Raw genomic sequence first — 21,268 nt, 5'->3', positions numbered from 1 at the left:
AATATGCATTAAATTTCACCGAGAAAGATCTATGGACATATGTAATGTCTGTGACCTCAAAGAAAGAAAATTTCCCATTGAAATCTCCAGCTTTCCCTGGAATTTTGAAGGGCTTTGCACCACTGCCATACAACCTCTGTATTTCAGCCCAAGAGAAACAATTCCTCATAGGGGGTCCATGTAATTGCTGTGTAACTGCCAAGGTAAAACTATTAAAAACCAAGTGTCACCAGAAGCCCCCCACAATCTTACCCCATTTGTTGGACAGTTCTTTATATAGTGGCCAGGTTTTCCGCAGCGAAAGCAAACATAGGATGGTGGAGGTGTAGCCAGGGGTTTCTTCACATAACTAAAAGGGTTTGGGGAGAAAAAGAAAATGGTATGCATGCATCTCTCTTGTTCCAACAACCATCTCTGCAATGTCTCCACAGTCTTCACAGAACAGACGGGACTTTGCCAACACTTACTTGACTGGATTGTACTGACAGCAAGACTGGGTCATCATGGCTTGTATTTTATCTTCTTCGGAAGCGTTGGCTTCAGCCAGACTGCCGGTCTGTTTAACGGGTAATTATGGGACACGCACATTAGAAGCCCATTTAACTCCCCAGACAAAGACTCACCCAACCCTGTAAAAGGCAGCCCGGCAGGAGCGGGGGTTGCACAAAAGCAACTGCTTATGTGAGCCAGAGCTGTCCCAGAGATGTTCTGGGGAGCCCTTACGCCATCACACGGTGTCTCTGGGCCTGTGAACCTGCTTGGAAGGAGCATTTTTGGGCACTCAAATCCTGAGGCTCTGTTTGTACCTTACAGAAAGACTTGTGTAACCAGCCCAAATGTATTCCAAGTGGACTGAAGCTTTGTGTAGAAAGAATTACATTATCTACTAGTTTTAAACGGATTCTTGAGTTCCAGAGTATTGGAAGGAGAAAATCTCCACTGTACATTCAATTGAGACAGATGTGTGCAAGTATCAGTGTCTATATTTTGCAGCGTTAAAAAGACATACAACTTATGAGTTGGGGAAGTTGCTTTTGCTTGCTGAAATTCAGCTTCAGACACAGAAGCATTGAGAGGAATCAAGATTTTTATAACTCCTCAGCAAGACAAAAGATTCTTTGCAGTAGAAATTTGTCCATCATGCGCTGTAGGCAGCCCAAACTGCATGTCCCCTGCACTTGGCCAGTTTCTCACATGGTAGAGTCAAACTTCACATGAGTTTACAGAACCAAGGACGTGTTTAGGGACAGCACTAACAGAGACCAGTTTCTTCTGGTGACTACTTTCCAAAGTAACCGTTGGGGTTTTTTCCCCAAATGTACACAATTTAATTCTGCAGTGGGAGAGGGAAGAAGAGAGTGGGAAGAGATCTCTCTCTCTTGGAAAGGAACGCCAGCCTTTATTTTCAGAAGAAAGAACTAGCTCCTCTGCATTAGGCCCCGCCTCCTCTATTCTTTAAGACGAGTAATTGAATTGGCTCGCACTACGCCTTTTCACAAAGTGCAGCCACTAGTGCTTTCCCAGACAAAGTCACACATTGTTGAGAAGAAAACACAAGCAGTTCCATAGCAAACCCTGGCATTACAACACCTTCAGAAGGTCACCTCTGCTAACACACTGCACTCACACATTGGTATATTCCCGCAAACAATGAGGCACATTTACACAATTTACACAGTCTGCGTTCAAACAAATTAGGTTGTGTTGTCCGCTCTCCACAGACTACAAGTTATGAAACTGTGCAGCTTTCCGAGAGTGGATCTATAACTGCAGTGACTAGAAACCAACAGTAGCCACGCAATTGCCCGTGCTACAGAAACGTTTCTATTTTGGCTGGTGCAAGCCCCCCCTGAAATGTCCATGACTTGCAGCCAGTTAAATTCTTCTGCGAAAATTATGTCAGTCTCCAACACAAAATTAACAAGAGGTCTGAGAAACAGTAAACAGCTCCTGAAGTGCTGCTGCTTTGTGTCTTGAAGGTGAGCTATAGCGCAACATTACGTTGAGGGACTCCCCTGCTATCTTCCCAAACTGGGAACTACTCTTTACGGGACACTATGGAAATATATACACATCTTAAAGTTAAAACCAATACTGTAAATGATTAAAAAGTAAGTTTTATTCCCATTATAACAGTTACCCAGTTATACATCACCGTACAAGATTTAAACATATGAAGCAAGTGGGATTTTTTGTTGGGGGTGGGTGGGTGGTGTGTTTAAGCCTTTGACAAGAATAGACACATACCTTAATGAGCTGGGCCAGAGGAATGGCTGCAGAAGAGTCCTCAATCTGTTCACAAAAAATTAAACACATATTCAAGTTGTACTATCAAAACATAGCAGAAGTTAACCTCTACTGCAGTCTGAAAGTCTGCACTATAACCTCCGTGTGTCATGGAAAGAGTCATTTCCAACGGAATGTAATTGTACTGGTTCAAAACAAAGTCCAAAGCTATGACCGCTTCAGAGGGCCTACGTGGTTCATGAGAAGCAGCTAAACTCAGCCTGCTGGGGTTTAGATATTTGCATTTGCAGACAAACTGTGAAACTAAACCATTTCATCGGATAAAGGGGAAAGATCAAATGCACAACTTTGGAATACCACTTTGGGTACCAACAACATTTAAACTCACAGCAATCTGATAGAGACCTTCATGTACTCAGAGGGGGCCAAACAACATCACTTCAGTCATACAGCTTTAGGAACAAATACTCAAGTATTTCAGGACACGGGAAGGATTCTTAGCTGCACAGAACTGTCCTCAAAACCTAGGGGATATGTTGATTTTGGGATTTCTAGGAACCACCAAGTCAAAAGTAAGAAAAAGTACCAAGTGGCACAACAACGGTTTCTCAGTGCGTTTTGACAACATCTTCCAAAACTGTTAGGCAAAGAAAGTACCTATAAACAAAAGCTAAGTGATACAATGCGAAAATGGCAAAAAATACACTCCAAACAATTTTAATTGCAAGAAACCAAGAACACACGACAGCCTATACAAACACACTAGCTCTAGACAGAGAGGTGTAGAACACAGCACCAATTGAATTGTGCAAACCTTGAACCTACATGACCTAGAAACTATCCTACATTATCTGTACAACACAAAGTCATCCAGGAAATATTCCAGCATATTCAGTATGAAACACAATGCCTCACTAGGCACAAATACCAATATTCACATTAGAACTGTGCAAATGATGGCATTACTCAGTGTTCACTGTGCTGTGAATCAAACACAGGGTCTCTACAACATACACTATGTCTCACAGCAAAACAGATTAACTTCATGTTTGGGAGATTAATAGGAGGCTACATTGTTTAGAATGACGTGCAATGTGTAGGAAAAAAGTGTGAGATTGTGTTTGTACATACTGCTCTGGATGTTTCACTCGCTGGCTCGGTTCGAGTTCTAGAAGAAGAAATAAAGGGGATGAGAACTTAGAACAAAGCACTTGCACCCAGCCAAAAGCAGTGAAAGCAGATTCTGAAACCTAAACTTCAAGACATTCTGTTCTGATAGTGTGCTGCATGTGGAAATGTATTTGTACGCATAAATCAAATCCCAGATCCCATTTGTAGTTTGTCAGCAATTACTGTAAGACTTACAGCTCTAGAACCCAACAGTGCCAGAGGAAGTCCTCAGACATTTTGTCTCTGCTGTGTAAGTATCAAAACGATGAAGTCTGTGCTACAGCTTTGTGCTCTTAAACAATCAACCATCACATTAGCGACTGTTGCCCTTTCCTCTAGAGCCAGGATGCAAAAAAGCCAGATTGGAGGCATAAGAATACCTGCCATACCCCACCCCGCCTCCCCCAAATGCAAGACACAGTCAAACACTGACAAACAGACTCTTCTGAGATGGGAACATGCGTATCTGTCTTTCCTATAAAAGCACGAGAAAGAAGATCGATGCAAGCCGAGTGCCTCTCTAAACTAATCTCCACAGAAAAGGCTAAGAGACTGCAACCCCTGACAGAGACTGCAGTGCTTTACGGGTACTTACATAACTGGTGTTTTGCTGGTAGTTTTAACTCCTCTAACAGGGACTCGTCTAACAATTACCGAGGAGTTCTTAGGAATGAGAGCATTGGCATCTGTGTATTCTGAAAACAACACCAATACAGAAGAAAACATGAGTCAGTTTGTAAGAATATTAAGATGTAATTACATAGCACTTGAGAGAATCCCTTCACAGACAGGAAAGCAAAATTTTATATCAAGCACCAGCAGCAAAACCTTTTCCACTCTTTTCAAACAGTTTGGATGCCAGCAGCAAAATGGTCTCAGAGGTCCCTAAAGGAGAGTGTGCTCATGCATGAGGTTCTTTCCTGACCTGCCCTAAGTTGCTTTTGCTTCTGCTGGGCTACAAACCCAAGAGATCTGTGGAGAGAAACAAACCACAGCAAAGTCTCACCCGCATAAACCAGATTGGAAAGTCTGACCAGCTTGCCCTGCAACTAAGCAGGCACTTGGCTAAAGCACGAAAACTCTGCCCCGTTGCTTTCCGAGCTGTTCACTAAAAACGATTCCCCCGTGCCGCGAGTGCTGGGGACTGACAGAACACAGAAGGAGCCGCCATCTCTCTGCTCCTCGGAGCTTCATCCATCGACAGCCACACTGACAGCTGCTCAGCGCTGTACCCTCACATGGAAATGGGACTGGCAGGGCTAGAGTTTGGATCACAGAAACCGGAGGGGGTTTTGAGCTTGCTTTCACAGGCAGGGCAGAACGGGCTCCAACTAAAGGGGTCTCTCCTCTCTTAAGCTAGTCATCCAGTTTGAATAAGGCAAAGGGACGTGAATTCTTTCAATTCACTTTTTGCAGAGCAGAGAGACTCAAATCAATTACAAAGACAAGCCTTCTGAAAAGCCTTTTGAAACCAGTGTGTGCCTGAGGGTCTCCATGCTTTGCCATGGCTTACACCGTGTCCCTCTTTTGAAGAGGAGGAGCTACCTGAGACACTCGGACTGAGTAGGCCTCAAATGTGAAGATCTCTCCATGAGTAAGCTTCAAACTTAAAGACGTCTCCATGAGAAGGGTTTATATATTGTACTTACACAAGCTGGATAGGACTAAATGTTTTAAAGCGCCATCAGCAGCCATTCCCTGTCATCTGCCTCCAGTCCTAACTACTAAAAGCCCTCACCTCTGGAGGCCAAATCAGAACGATGGCCCGAAAGCCAAAGTTGCTGTGAAAGTACTACTAATGACAGAACCCGAAGCTTTTACAGAAGTCATACCCGAAACCAACGCCTAGAGCTCTGCTCAAATGGGGAATCTCACCATCACGCAGCCACCTGTCAAGACAGGCCTGCGCCGGGACTTTCTGATGTCGGAGGAGCTCAAACACCACTGAGGCTGACAAGCAACGGGGACGTGATGCCAGCGGCAGCTCTGGAAGCCCAAAGCAGCTGTTTCCACCTGCTGAGCGGAGTCATACAGAGTGCTCTTTCTGGTCCAGATCACAAACCACTGGACTGAGATTTCAGAGGCACAGGATAAGCAACAGTGGCCTCACAAAAAGGCAGGAGTTTGCTAGGCCTGTGCCCCGCTGAGGGTTGTGCTGGGTCTGCAGAAGATTGCAGGTGGCAGCACCTCTCCGCGAGGGAGGCTGTGTGTATGAGGACAGCAACCAGTGCGCTTATTCGCCAGTTCTGCAAGCCTGCAGAGGTCAGCTGGGACATGCACAACAGGTGTATGAGGCAAAAAGGGGAGGGGGTCCTCTTTTTGTATTTTGTGGCAATTCTTTGACCATTGGAAGAGAACCATTGACATCTGCCTTCTGAACACACTGTCCTTGCATGCAGAGATATATATAGAGAGAGATGCATGCTTGTTTTCCATCCACTGGTGAAGTGCACAGGGAGGAGACCTCCAGCCATCTAACAGCAGACTGATAGAAAAATGAATTCCCCTTACAGGTCAATCAGTACACATTTAAATGGATCAGCTGAAAACTGAAGAGTGACAATAACCTGGTGAGGTAAAGGCTTTATTTGCACAGGGCACGTATCACGGCACATATCTGTGGGGGGACTTGAAGTATCCTCCCACTAGCTTGGTCACCGAGGCAGAGAATTTGTGGAAGAGGGTTTACAAACAGCGGGGTACACTGCCGAGGTAGTTCTGTGCCGGGACCTGGCACCTGTTGGCTTTGATACATTTGATTTTCCTTCACCTCAACTCATTGAGTTCATTTTGGTGATGAAATTGGTGTCAATGATGAAATCTGGTGAAGTCAAACAATGTCGACTTAAAAGTTAACTTTTTTGTTTTTAAATAGGAAAGGACTAAAACCGGAGCATTATTCCTGAAGTCCTTGGAAATTTCTGTTTGCTCTTTAACAGCTGCCAGCTTAGCCTAACAGCTCTCAGACAAAACTGGCATCTGCCAGCAGGAACCTGTTCCCCGCAGGCAGCAGCATCCCCTAGCAGAGCCTTGGCAGGTACCAGGAGCTGCGAAGCAGTGTCACTCTGCCTGGCCACGACTCCACATCTGCAGGCTGAGCAGTGACATCACACTCAAGAGGGCTACTTTTGACAGTTCTCCAAGCAGAGCTCCAACAGAAATGTTCAACAAAGCTGGAGCCAACAGCATCGTTGATTCCTACTCCCTTCTAGCACAAATCTTGTTTTGCTGCCAGTGATGGCCAGTAAGTGGCTACAGGGGGGGCTTCGGCAAGCACTACCCATTGCACATCGAGCAGGAAGTCTTCTACGCCCAGCTCCCTGTCTCACAAACAGATCGGAACGGCTCTGTGAGGTCCCCACAAACGCCACAGCCACCGACGGTGGCCGAATCGCACGGTCCCTTCCCAACCCACCAAATTGCTGGCGCCGGTTCCGCGTACGCCGGCGGGTCAGGCCCCGGGCTGACTCACGGCACGTGGGGACAAGCCCCAGAGAGCAGCGTGTGGTCCCGCAGGCCGCGGGCGCCGCCAGCCGGGCAGTGCCCGAGGCCCCGCGCCCGCCGCCCCCACGCACCTTCTCCGGTCTCAGCGTTGGTGACCCGCAGATCACAGTTGGCCGCCTTCAGCTTCTGGCGGCCCATGATCTCGCGCTTCAGGTTGCCGACGGAGATGTGGAGGCCGCTGAAGGTGACCGTGTCGCGGCGCAGCTGGGAGAAGAACTGATAATGGACACACGGCATGGCTGGTCCTGGCGACGCCTGCTCCTGACAGCGTCTGCCGTGCGCGGCAGGTGGTATCTGCCAGCCCCTGGCCCCCGCCCCTGCAAAGCCTCCGGCCCGGGACCCTCAGCGATGGAGCTGGGCTGCGGCGGCAGCGCCCACCCGGCTCCTCCTGGCAGCCCGGGCCAGCAGATGGGCGATGGGAGAGGCCCCGCGGCCCCGGCTCAGCCTCCGCTCCCTCTCTCACGGGCAGCGCTCCCAGGCTCGCTGTGGCAACTCGGGTGCTGCTGCCCCAGCGATCCACCGAGGGGCTTCCTGGCCACCAGCAGCACAGTCTGCGACCTGCCACCACCACTGCCACGGCAACGAGTCGCCACAGACGGCCACGGCACTGCCACGCGCACCCCGCGGCATTATGACCCGGCCCATGGTGACACAAGGCCGGTGTTCTGTCACCGCCCGGGGCTGTGCCTGCCCGGTGTCCCTCCTGCCACCCCCGGGGCTGTCCCTGCCTGGAGTTCTGCCACCCCCATGGCCTGTGGTGTCCCCCCTGTCACTGTCCAGGCCTTCACCACGCAGCATCAGCTCCCTCCCGCCAGCCCCTAGGCCTGTGGGGTCCCTCCCAACAGCCCCGTGCCCGTCAGGGCCCGACCTCCTGTCCCCCCCAGGCTGTCACCACCCGCTGTCCCCTCCTGCCAGCAGCCCCCAGGGCAAGGCAGCCTGGGGCAGAGGCAGCGGGCTTTGCCCTGTGGCCTCGGCTGCCGGAGCTGCCGGGCGGGGACGGGAGGGGACGTCTCAGGGTGCCGAGCCAGGCCCCACGTCCCCTCTGCCGCCGCCCCGCTCCCCGCTGACGGGGCAGCCCCTTGTTCCCCGCCGGGGCCGGGGCCGGTCGGGGCCGGTCGCTCTAAAGGGGCCGCCGCGGCGCCTTTCTCCGGGTCTGTCACCGCCGATGCGAAGCCGGGGCCGGTCCAGCGGCGCGGGCCGGGCCCGGGAGCGGCGGCGGCGCTGCCCGTGGCCGTGGCGCCGGCGGCCCGTGGCGGCCGGAGCCGCGGGGCCGGTGAGTCGGGGCCGGGGGCGCGGCCGAGGGGGGCGGCGGGGCCCGGGCGGCGGCGGCCCCGCGGCGGGAGGGGCCGGGGCGGGCGGCGCGGGGCGGCCCCGCCGCGCTTCGGGCCTTTGTGGCCGGGGGGGGGCGGCCGCGGTGGGAGCTGGCGCGGTACCGGCACGGGCGGCAGCTCTCCCCGGGTCGCCTGAGGAGGGACCCGCCGGCGCCTCCTGACCCGCCGGGACTCTGCTTCTGCCTTGGAGTAAGGAGGAGAGCGGGAGGGAACAGCGAACCCGGCTGCCGAGGCCGGGCTGGGGGGTTCCAGGGGCCTTCGGCACGAAAGGCAGCGGCCCCGGGAGAGGTTTGCCCGCAGCGCGGCAGCGCGGCCTGGAGCGCTGAGAGAGGGGAGGCAGCGGAGTGAGGTGTGACCGCAGGGGCTGGAGGTTTATCGACAGGCTCACTTGGGGGTCCATGTCTCCCTGTGCCTCACTGCTCAAACCTAAACGGCTGAGGGGGAAAACCGGAGTTTAAAAGTTGATATGTCACCATTAGATTGTTGAGTGCTCATTAAACTCTCGCTCCAGTGGCTAGAAGCTGTCCTACAGCTTCTACTAACCTGCCACTTGACAGGATGTTTTCCTCGCTCAGCACTTATCCCCAGACACACCCCAAAGCCCTGTTTCCAGTTCCCCAACACCACTTCTGAAAGTGAGCCTAACACAGAATTGCAAAGCTTTTGACTTGACCGAAGTGAGTGTAATTGTTCTTAAGTAATTTGCTTATTCAAGTAGGCAGTGAACGCTATAAAAATGCGGGATTGACGAACAGCTTAAATGGTTTGTGATCTTTCTGTGCAGTGCTGCCTTAGTCTGGTCTTCCGTGATGGCCAGAGCTCTGAAGCAGGGAGTCGTTAAGGTTTGGTATCCACATGCTTTACTGGAAACAGGGCTTAAGTTCCCCTGGTTAGACTCTGTCTTGAAAACCAACCTTTGACATCCAATCCAGTTTCTTCATTCAGTACTTTAAGGTTGGTACCAAACGAGTTTGTTCAAGAGGCTTTGGCATCTTGGGATTTTTTTGTTGGTTTGTTTATAAAAAGCAAGCCTTGCAACTTTTTTTCTTGGGGCTCTGATGAAACGTGTCTGTAATGGTGTTTTTTTTTAAGTTACTTTGAGTCACTTGGTAACTAGGGATGGAGGAGTGTTTCCTCTCTGGCAGAACAATGCTGTGCTGCTGGACATGGGGCCTGTTTCTGCTGAAATTGGGGCATTTATGTTTAGTAACGATTTTGCCAGTAGTTTGACCAGCAATAGTTTTGGGCCTCCTACTGGAGAATCGATTTGAGATTTGGGTTTTCCTGAAAGCTGATTTATGTATTTTTTGTGACCAGGTTGTCTGCATTCTAATTGACTGCTCAACTTTGGTCTCCCTCTTCTGGGATCACACCTGCATAGCCTTCATACTGAATTGTTGATTAATTCCCCTGCCCCTGCAGAAGCAATACTATCAAGAGAAGTTGTGGAAAACTGCTGCGGGCGGAGGAAGCAAGCAGCCGATTCAATGTGAATGATAGAGCAAGCTTCAACTTTATTGAAAGAAGTCACCCCTTATATAAGCACTCTACAATAACCATGCATACTACTCACAGATCTATTGGATACATGTAAAAGGCTACATTATAATATCCCAGCCCCCTGTGGCATTTCAGGTATGTCACAACATCTTCCCTCTTCTGGCCTGCCTCCTTTCCCAAGGTTGTTTTTACCATCAAGGCCATTGTGTACCTCAGTTTCTCTCTTTGTTAACATAGCAGTCTGTTGTTAGCATAACTGTACCCTGGGTTTTTTCCTCTGTTTACCTCAGGTGGCTGTGACCAGCTCCTGCAGAGACCCATGGCCTTGCTCTCTGCAAGCCGTTCTCCAACAGAAAACCACTTATTGCTTTGCTTAGAACTGCTTCTTGCTGTCTTGGTAACAATAACTTGATGGGGTGGCTTAAGCAGCTTCTGCATGAACAGAAGTTACAAACTGCTGAGTGGAACTCAGCATGAGAACGCATGAGGACGCTGCAACAAAAGCAGATTTTCTTTCAAATGTTCTTAACTCTTTACTCTTCTCCTTGATCCTTGAGGTGGTTAAAAAAAGCTCCGATACCATGGTGGTATTCATCACTTAAAAGCCAAACTAAAGTCAAACATGAAAAGTAATTCTCAAGTGCAATTTTCTCTCACTGTGGAAAAATCTGTATAAACCCTTTTAATCTTTGTACATTTAGAATTCTATTAGCCTTTTGTTCTATTGTTTATTTCAGAAAAAAAAAAAAAACAACCAAAAAACCAACCCAAAAAAACAAACCAACACCACAAACACAAAACCCACCCTAATTTGCTTTAAATTTCTCCTCAGTTTCTGTTCCAGGCTGAGGCTGGCCTCTGCCATTGCCTTCCATGAAGAGGCCTTGTGCAGGAGCCCCCAGTGCTGGAACCCCTGAAGCCCAGCAGACAAGGTGCCAGTTTATTACGTTGCTGTTGCTCAGCTTTGAAAGCAGCAGAGTTTGAACAACTCGGGTCACATCCCGATTTGCCAGGACGCGTAGAACCTCCTGTTTGGTCTGTGCTGGCAGCACTAATGACAAATAATGCATTCTGTTTGAGAGCTGGTGAAAAATACAGAAATATTTCTAAGATGCAGACAGCTGATGGATTGTGGCTGTGTGCTTCCAGCTCTGGTAGATTTATATGATGATTTAACCCTTCAGGATGCTTTGCTGTTTACTCCCAAGCTTCACTTGCCTCCTTTTAGCTGCGTCTTGGAGCAGGGGAGCTCTGTGGATTAAGGGGTTGTCTGGGGGCCAGCTTGTGGCCAGTTTCTAGTGATTTACCTAATTCTAGTGAAAATGGTGAAAGACTCGGGTAATTATGCTTAGTGTATAGATGCATTTTGTGGCCTTAAGCCACAATAAAAGCCTAGAGCTTTTACTCTCGGAAGTAATTCTTAGTCTGTAGAGCTGAGCTGTATTTTTTGACCTTTCCTTCAGGTCAGCTGTGCACAGTCCGATTACTCCAGGTAGTAGTTAATCCTGGGACACGGCCGTTGGGCCGTGGGACCACCTTAGCTTGCTGTATGTGGCCTGTGTGCTCAGCAAGCAGTAAATAAGAAGCAAGATGTTGGATTTTGCATTTATCAGGTAGCTTCAGCTGTACCGGTGTCCTGTACATCGAATTTCAGTGATTGAGTTTTATTTGCCCTTCTGTTGTTTCTCCTTTCATGAAGAAACCACTGGCCTGCCCTGTCACACACTTGCTTCCTTGGAAATTCCTGTCTTAATTATTGACAATTAGCTATTTAGAGTACTTAAACTGAATCTGTTGCTTCCCAGTTCTTTTAGCCCACGGTTGGGATGTGCATCAAGACAGCTTTCTGGCTTACTTCCAGTCTGGCTGCAGCTTTTCATGGGGCAAAGAGGTTGCTGGTAATTGGTCATCAGATTTCCTTTCCCACTTTCAAAAAGTTGCTCTTCGAGGCACTGTGTGCATTAGCTTCTTCTTCCAGAAAGCAATTTATGAAACGACTTGGGTCTAGTGACAGAAAATCCCACTGGGCAATAAGATTGCTTCAGATCCTGTATTAGTGTTGCCAGATTTATTTTTTTTAATTGCAGGGGAGCAGAGTTTTGAATAATCATGAAGGCATTTGCATAGAACTTATTTTTATCCCAGACAGCAGTGGTCTGTGTAAAACCATGAGGAGCCAGACAATTGTCACTATTAAACATCTGTGTCCACATCAATTTTGTACGGCCTGATTATTGCTGGGTGATTTCTTGGAGCTGTGGCATGATAATTTTATAGTTGGTGAGCTTTACATAGAGTGACAAACAGAGCAACGATCCTGTGCTTTAAATTCTTAGGGGGAAGAGGGGCAGGGCTGGGCTGTCTCAGCTGTAGCCAAAAGAGAATCCCTAAAGTGGACGCAGTCTTAAAAAAATAATTAATAAAGCATTCCCCTGAACAGGACAGGTTGTTTTGCAGTGTTGTGTTGCCAAGCAGGTTTGCCTTTCCACAGGCTTCTCCCTTGAACTTCAAGGTCCAGCCGTATATTTCTGTGAAGTTTGGGTTGAAAAGGGTTATCCCCGGGGCTTTGGTTGTGCTGTACAGGCATGGCCCCCTGAATTTCTTTCTTGGTTTCTTACCTGTGCTGAGAGATTAGAAAAGTATTTCCCTGTTCAAAGCTTTTGCTTTCTGTCTTTTCCTTTTGCTGGGGCCTGGATTCATGTTATTCAGTCTACCTTCTAATTTATGTTTCATGTAATTGTTCACTTTGCCGGTCTTGGTGTTTCTGGTTCTACTAAATAAGCTGTCTGGATAGTCAAGGCAGGGAGATTCGCAACCTTGAGAAAATAATATCAAAAAAGCCCAAACACCTAATCTGAAAAGAATGCTTAGGGCATTCTTTTACTACCAGTGTAGTAAATGACTGCTGTCAGCAAAGTCTGGGCGAGAGTGTGGGCTGTACTCGTGCAGGTGTGTACGTCCAGGTTTTTCCGCTCTCTGCCGCAGCACTACCATTTCCTAGCCATTGTTCTTGTCCTTTCTGCCCCTCCCTGCAGCCATTCTAAACTACTTCCTCTAATCCACTGGCATTAATGGCACAATCTGAGATGAGTAGAAGTGCCACTGGCAATATCTAAAGAAAGCAGACTCTGTTGCATAGACATCTCTTACTTCTGTAAACACCAAACGATGCCTAAGAACTGGTGTTACAATGGCTGTTGTGATAGAGGTAACATCCAGCAAACCAAGATGGCAGAAAAAAATTAGGAAATACCCCTTCAGTCTTCTTTTGTAATCCTCCACCAGGGAATGTTCCCCACAGGATATTTCTTAGCACTTGAAGCACGCTTTACTGAAAGGGTCCTGGTCGTGAGTTCTGAGTGTAGCTATGTGTTATGGTGTGGTTGGACAGAAATGTGTATTTAGAAAACTAAACCAATTACATTTTATTAAATAAATGAATAACATTGTTCTTTGCCTTCCAGTCTGCAGAAGCACGGACAGTCACAACAGTCTGACCCGGCTGAACACGCTGGAGAACTGCACTTGCAAATCTTGCTGATGTTTAAAACCAAGCCTGAAGATTTCCGTGAGCTCAGCTTTCCTAAACTGACTATGGTTATAAACTAGTTGCTTCTTTTTTGTGTGCGTGGCCTGACGAGTTTAAAGGGACTTTTCCCAACCTCACTGCGAGTGGAGGAACTCCTCTGTTTTTTAACTCGGCGCTGGTCATTCTTGAGATGGTTCACCTGCAGGAGATCGGCCTCTGTAACCTGATGGACGTTACTCGAGGCTCTGTGCGGATTGAGAAGAACAATGAATCATGTGACTTGTCCACGATGGGCTGGTCAAGGATTTTAGATTCTGTAGAAGATAATTACATTGTGGCCAACAAGGATGACAAAGAAGAGTGTGGAGATGTGTGTCCAGGAGCCGTGAGAGGGAAGAGCAACCGTGCACCTACTGTGATAAATGGCATTTTCAGTGAACGCTGCTGGACCCACGATGGCTGTCAGAGAGGTGAGTCTGGGGCGTGGTGCATGTCAGCTGTGGTTTTGCTGTCAGTTTTTAACCTGTCAGACCTATTGGTGGGATAATAGGTGCCTATTAACCTGCTACCTTTAAGCACAGCTTCCTAAAAGCAAGGCTCAAAATTAACATGATTCAGGTGAAGAGAGGGCCTATGGGTTGGGGCTGTTTTATCAGTTTTCACCTATGTGAATAAAGTATGCAAGAATGTAGTCTTTGGTTTCTTTGCCACGTTAGGGACTGCCTAAAGCTCACAAGTGTAACTGACTCTGGGTGTATCTGGTACCTTGTGTCATATTTAAGGTGGTATTAGTATCTCTGCTGAGGTTTTGGTAAGGGATTAAAAGTCCAGACTGACTGAAAGGCTGCTGCAGGCAGCAACAGAACAGGAGAGAAAAGTCTGATGGAAGAAGCCCAACTCTGTACAGGTGCAATTCCATTTTGACCGAAGCATTACTGGTGTAGGAAGGTGTAAGGCCTGTGGGTGAGTGAGCAATGCTTGCACAGAGCAAGAAGCTGGAAGCCAAGTCAGAGCTGAAGGGAAAAGGAGAAGGAGGAGAGAGGACCTGGGTGGGGATTGCCCGCAGCAGGAGTCCCGGGGAGGGTGAAATACCTGGGCTTTGACCTGGGGTTTTGTTCAGGGGAGAAGGTATGGTCAGAAATTTAGCTGCTGCTGCTGCAACCCCTGAACTCCAGTTCTTCAACTGTATTAGCATGCCTCTTTTTAGCTGTGCTTTTGGAGCAGGGGGAGTAGCTCTGTGGATTAAGGGGTTGTCTGGGGGCCAGCTTGTGGCCAATTTCTAGTGAAAAGCAAATTTGTTCAGTTAAGGCCAACTCATGTTACATTTTGGGTCGGAAGGGAGAGAATATGTAGTCTTTTTGGGCCTAGCCTGATGCTGTTATGGCAGCCAAGTGTGTTCCGAAGGTTTTGTACTTTTGCAGCTGACATTTTTATAACATTTTGTACATACATACTTAGTTTTATTGCCGTAAAAATGTAGTTCTTGGTTCAGTGCAATGTGTTCATGCAGAGAGTGTCTTTGCTGAAGAATGCAGACAACAAAGACGCTGGAAATGCCGTGTCCTAGACCTCAGTCTAGATCTGCCAAAGATGATTTTCATATTTTGCATTTTTTTCCACGTTTATTTTTAATGTAATAAGAATGCTATATGTCTCTCAGTCCACTTGTGGAAGGAACAATTCCCTCTGAAACAGGATTTCCTGCCAATTGTCCTTGCATTCTTCTCTGTTTATACCCCATTTGAAGCAGTCTGATGTTTTTGACAATCTAATTATAAAGGTGGGCTCAGCCTTTTACTTGCATATTGCGTCATCTGGAGGTGGAGTAAGGTAATAGGAAAAAAAAAGTGGAACAGGCAAATAGAAGTGACCAGGAAAATGATCTGCAGTATCGGACAGGCCCTTAGTGAATCCCGAAGGGCTGCATTCCTGGAATATGAAGATGGATATCTGAAATATAGGCTTTGTTCCCTAGAGGATATGATGAAATTCAAGTTCTCCTGTTCCCCCTGAATGAAACCTTTGTAGGAGTCTGTAAACTTCTTGATCTTGGGAGTTGACTACCAGAAAATTTGAGTTATTAAGACTGTGAGCCATTTCGGGTTGGTAGGTGGACTTTTTCTTTAATCTATTATCTTGCTTTATGCGATAAAAGCAGAAGCTGTGTCTCTCAATTAGTGCAATCTAGAATTTGTTGCACAATATTAACCTCATGAAAAGGAAGTGGGAAGTATAGGAAAGCATTTGGGCCACTTGAAGAGGATGCCCATCTATAAGAAGGATGGAAGGATGATCCGGGAAATTACAGGCCTGTCAGCTTGATGTCGGTACCCAGGAAGCTGATGGAGCAGCTCAACCTGAATACCATCACACACCACATGCGGGACACCCAGATGCTCAGGCCCAGTCAGCATGGGTTTAGGAAAGGCAGGTCCTGCCTGACAAACCTGATCTCCTTCTACGAAGGGCGACCTGTTTACTGGATGAGGGAAAGGCTGTGGATGGAGTTTACCTTGACTGTAGAAAGGCCTTTGACACCGTTTCCCACAGCATTCTCCTGGCGAAACTGGCCGCTCGAGGCTTGGATGGGCACACGCTTTGCTGAGTCAAAAACTGGCTGGCTGGCCGGGCCCAAAGAGTGGTGGTGAAGGGAGTTAAATCCAGTTGGCAGCCAGTCACGAGTGGTGTCCCCCAGGGCTGAACACAGTAGCCCTTGGTAAGCTTTCACAGAGCAGTCAGGGCAAGCAGGATTATTAAGCAATATTCAGGAGTCGATATAAGTTGCTATAAGTAAAGAAGTTGCAAAGCAGGTGATCATTTCCTTGTATCACCTCCTTGCTTTATTTCCCTTAGAAGGCTGTTGCAGTGTTGTGGTAAGGCATTCGCTGTCTTTTTCTACCTGCCAATCCACAGACATGTGGCGCTCAGATCAGAGCTAACCCTTGCAGGAGGTTAAAACCTTCGCGGGAACAAAAGCACAAACGCCAATATGGTGGTTGCTATTTGCTCAATTTTATTAACCGTGCAATCGCTTTATACAGGCCTTTCTGCACATCGCGAGGTCTTTAGTTCCCTGTTCTTCCCGTACATCATGAGATCTCTCATGCGCCTCTATTGTTCCCGTACATCGCGAGATCTTCCGAGCACATAATACAAAAAATCGCAGCGAGCCTTTCTGAGGCTGAAGCAGATGAAGAGGAAAAGGCAAACCCAGATCTCACAGCGAGGGAAGACGCTGGAATTGTTGATGAAGATACAACAGCAGTACAGCGTCAGAGTCCTGAAGTTCCTGGGGAGCTCAAATGGGCGGAGTCAGGAGAAAGTCTCCTTGAGGAAGACAAGGAGCGGGATGCAAGCAGCAGGGGAACAATGGGGAGGATCTCAGGCCATCGGAAAGCAGCGTGTTGGAAGTGAGGACAGTGATGAGGAGGGTCCTGAGAGTGACGAGGGGAGCGGGGAGTACAGCCCCTCTGCACGGCTGTGGGATGCAGAATGCATTTCCTTTATTTTAACAGAAGGTTTTGGTTCTGTTTCTATTGCTTTCAGTTCACTGCAGTGCATCTAAGATAGTCTTGTGTGGCATAAACAATTGGAATGCTGCTGCTTGATGCTCTGCTGGGTTACTCTGACCATCTTGTGTGTTGCTTTTGTTTTGGTTTGCGTTCAGAATTAATGTGCTGTTGGTTTGCATTCAGTAATGTGCTGTTCAATGAGTAATGCTGAGGCCTTCAAAGACGTTTGCTTCTGGAACCCCTCTCTTGTGTGAAAGAAACTTCAGTTTAGGCACTTTCACCACTAGACTCAGATGAGTGGAGCAAGGACTACTGAAGAAGAACGAACCTTAAAAACCTAGAGGACAGAATCTTATGCTCTATTGATGGAGTGTGTCAAGCTAGTAATCTGGTCCTGAGCTGGCCTAAGACAATAGTGTGGTTCTTTATTAGCACAGTTCCTGTGTGCTTCCATCCAGCACACACGGTTTCATGGCTCTGGGCTTGCACAGAGATCCTCTATCCAGTACAGACAGATAGTCCGAATGGTAAGTAGGTAACAGCGTTTGCTTCTTAGTCCAGTCCTGCATCATCTCTGCTGCCAGGAGACTACCTGAGATTCAGGGATGGTGCAGGTCAAGGAAGGACAGGAAAAATCATTGAATCCTAAAAATTACAGCTAGGAACGACTTCCTAAATTGCATAGAGATTTGTCCCCATCTACCTGGGGGTTATTGAGGTAAATTTTATAGCAAATAAAGAATTGTCAAGAAACCAAGTGTAGAGCAATGAAAGAATTGGTTTTCAGTCCTTTCTTGTGCCTCCAAGGGTCCTTCTCAGGGCGGTGTTGAGAGGAGACCGACAGGCACTGTTCTGGTTTTGTCCCGAGGAGACCCATCTGAGAGGATTTCTCCTAACCGGTGCTGTCATTAGCAGTGCAGAACTAATTTATCGGAGAAAATTGCATATGCAGAAGAAAGCAAAAGGTGCAGAGTGCTCCTCCGGGGTTGTTCGGTTGCAGGATGGGTCTGGGCAGATCACAACGGGTGTTCTGTCAGAAGCGTGGGATTACCTGGGGTGGGCTCCTGCTGTGTGTTTTCTGATCTCGCTGTGCTCTTTGGGACAAGGAGATACTGCCAGTCCCAAGAGAGAGAATTGTTGTCAGCGGTGTTTGTCACCCTGCCCCGGGCTCTGTGTTTCGAAAGATTGTCAGGTCTGTTTTGTCAGATGTATGACCTGACTGTGAAACATCATAATCACTGCATTTACAGAGCAGAAAATACTTCTCCACTTATTTTTAGATAAGCATAGGTCTTCAGCCACTTAAGTTGAGGAACTGAGGAATCATCAGAACTGTAGCTGAGAGCTTAACATAGACATTTTTTTAAAAAACAAAGTGTTCATAGAACAATAACAATTTTATGTCTATAAAACAATATTGTTGCTCCTGTGGTGAAACCCCCTGAGACTGCCTGACAAAAGCAATCTCACCGCTTGTGAAAATGTGGAAGATTGCTGCTCTGTGGTTCAGTAGATGCCCCTGCATGAATTTTCCGTTGGATTTTTAATGGTTGTCTCCATTTGGTTTTAATCTACCTAAAATAAAATTATTGCTGGTGAAGATTGACGTGGCTCCAATCGGGTCTGCCCTAACATTTCAAATTTTAAACCAAGCTGAGGCAGCTGGATGACTTCTGCTCCCCTTTCGCCTTTTAATGGCTTCTCTTTCTGGCTTCCTCTTCTGTAACTTTGTGATAGTTCTTGAAGATTGCAGTCAGTCCAGGCGGAAACAGCAACGGCAGCTGGACGTGGTGATCACGTGAATTCCGAACCTGATGATTCCTGTACAGGTGTGGAAGAAGAGGTTGTAGCAAGCGGGGAGTATGATGCCAGTGAAGGTGAGTTGGCTGTTGAGTAGGGATGAAATCTGATTCATCGGAAGTGTTTTTATAGAAGTACTTGCCCTTTCCCTTTCCTTTTTTACTCTATCAAATCCTGCATGTGCTCTTTTCTGTCCTAACTTGTATAAAATCGGGTGGTGACTAGCTGGCTTCTGTAGTCCTGTGTAGTTAACCTGTATTACAGTAAATAACTGCTTTGTTGACAGTTATAATGGTCCTAGGTAAAGAATGAAGGCCATGAAAAAACTGGCTGCCAGTCAAGAAAACAGCTGTGGGAGGCAGGAGTCTAATGAGTTTCCCTTTGCTTCCAGGTAGCGCGGGGGCTCGTGGGGAGGTGCATTGCCGGGGCAGGCAGGGTGGGACTGGCAGATGAGGAGGGAAGCTGAGCTGCAGCCTCCATCTCCGTGCTGTGCCCTGTTTGTCTCTCATCTCCCGGTGAGCAGTTGGCCTGATTGGCAGTGAGGAACCTTCAGCTTGTCTTGGTTCCCTCCAAGAACGTTTCTGATCCCTGCAGCCCAAGCTGTTCATTGCTGGGAGCCGTACTGGAAGGTCACCTTAAGCTTCCACTCCCCAGCAGCAGCGAGTCTGAAAAGTGAAGAAACCCACAGGTTAAAGCTGACTTCAGTCTGCACTGCTGCTCTTCCATTTCCTTCTGCCATCCTCTAAGGGTCTAACAGCTGGCAGGAACAGGCCCTCTCTATTGTTTTTACACTGCTAGTTATGCCCGGTCTTGTACTTTGTCACATTAATCCAGGGTATTCTAAGGTTTTTTTTCTGGTCAGCTGGGAGCCTTTTGACCTCCTTCCTCTATGTAGCCTAAGAGCAGAGTCTTGTAAGGTGTGTTGTCTTCCGTCTGGAGTGTGTATACAGGAGACTGGAGGTTCCTCTCGTCTCTGGTCTGTCAGGTCTTGTCTTTTTCCTCAGTAATTCTTCCTCAGATGAAACTGCTTCTGCATTAGTCTTATCAGCTGACTGCAGACAGCTGTCGATACCGTTTAGTTTCAAAGCCTGGTGGTTTTCATGTGCTGGTCTTCACAGGGATCTGTGTTTCTGATGCAGAGCCCAAGGTAGAGACCATGTAGTTCCTGGGCAGCCCGACTTCCGTGGCAATTGTCCCTCCGGATCTGGGTTGAAACGTGGTTGCTTTGTAGGCAGGTGGTCTTTGGAAAGACCCAAATCTCCTAGTTGTTACCTTCTCAGGTTCCACGGTGCCTCATTTGGAATACTTTAATGCTGAAACAACCTCACGGTTGCCGTTATCATTCTGCCCAAGGCAAGACCTCACTTTACAGAAGGGAATACTTTGCAAGCAGCAGCCAGAGTAAATTAACTGCTCTTTCTGCTAATGAAGCAGGTAAACAGGTAGACTATGCCATGCACCACACAGCATTTGGTTTCTTTCAGGCAAAGTGAACCAAACGTCTGTTTTAAAGGGACCAGCAGAATCCATTACATTGGACTCGGCCCAATATAAGCAGCTGGACAGTTTGGACACTGTACTTTTGTGGAGATGGGAATATTTACTCTGAGCTGGGATGACAGTTTGGGATGTTTTCATATTTTACCAAAACTTCCCTTAGAAATGTTTAGAATGATTTCATGTTACTGATTTTGGTAGTGGACTTGAGCTCTCCCAGATTCATGAGGTAGGATTTTCAGCGTGAGCAGTGTAAAAGTATGGTAGTGATGGATAACTGACTTTTTAATATATATATATATATATGTATAAAAGAAGAAAAAACCGAAAAGATCAGGTACAGAAAGCTAGTAGTAAACATCAGGAACAAAGCTGGTGCAGGATGTTTCTTGGATGAAGGCATGATTGCTTGTATTGCAAAATGCAGAGGTTTTGATTTTGAAGTGTGGTCCAGTGTTCAGTGATGGGGGGTCTGGTGGGAGGAAGCAACCTGCTGAGCTCTCTCCTCTCCTTCCCCAACCTCCCTTCTCTCTGGAAACTCTCTTCCCAGGCTGTCCTTGCTCCTCCTGGCTCCTGCACTGTCTGCAGCCACCTGGGCTCCTTGTGCACCTTCCACTTCCCTCTGCGGAGACCTGGGAGCGAGTCGGGCCCGGCTCTGAAGGGCAGGAAGGGAGGGGTGGGCGCGGGGAGCAGCGGGGCCAGGGGGAGGGTTGTGGCAAGCCAGACACGAGCTCCACTCGGCTGGCAGAGACAGGCCGGGCAGATAGTGTCCTCCAGGCCTGGAATCTTCTCTGTCTGCCGTCCAGAGACGGGCTCTGCTTGCACAGGCGGTTGCGCCAGCAAGCAGCAGAAAGCAGTAACTGCAGAGTGCAGCAGTAGTGCAGAAGGGTAAAATCAAAAGGAGTGGGAGATGGTTTGGGGCAAGACAGACAGCCTTTGCGCAGTTTGGGAAAGGTAGCTTGGGAAAGACCTTGCTCTTGTTCCTTTTGGTGGCACAAAACTTCTCTGTTCTTAAAGAACCGGGACCTGCCATGTTTGTACAGAACTCTGGTGCAGCAGCACAGGCTGCCGGGGGGGGCCTGTCCCGGGACAGACCCCACAGCGCCGAATTCAGTGAGGGCATTCCCGTGAAATTGCCAGCGGGCAGGAATCGACCTTACGTTATCCCCCTGATGTAA

General features: G+C 48.0%; 1 protein-coding gene and 1 pseudogene across 1 annotated transcript; one reads left to right on the top strand and one right to left on the bottom strand.

Moving 5' to 3' along the window:
* Window positions 1–226: 226 nt before the first annotated feature.
* On the bottom strand, window positions 227–7,158 carry LOC141963271 (E3 ubiquitin-protein ligase RBBP6-like). The gene is made up of 5 exons (XM_074912455.1): window positions 6,993–7,158; window positions 4,013–4,112; window positions 3,379–3,415; window positions 2,248–2,292; window positions 227–349 (listed from the first exon to the last, which is right to left on the bottom strand). The coding sequence occupies exons 1-5, from the start codon at window positions 7,156–7,158 to the stop codon at window positions 227–229; spliced, it is 471 nt and encodes a 156-aa protein (XP_074768556.1).
* A 5,762-nt stretch (window positions 7,159–12,920) lies between these two features.
* LOC141963270 (insulin receptor-like) lies at window positions 12,921–21,268 on the top strand (annotated as a pseudogene).

Source organism: Athene noctua, chromosome 8, assembly GCF_965140245.1.
Source record: "Athene noctua chromosome 8, bAthNoc1.hap1.1, whole genome shotgun sequence".
NCBI lineage: Eukaryota > Metazoa > Chordata > Aves > Strigiformes > Strigidae > Athene > Athene noctua.
The sequence above is the reverse complement of the archived record's forward strand: the minus strand, read 5'-3'. Positions and strand labels throughout refer to the sequence as shown.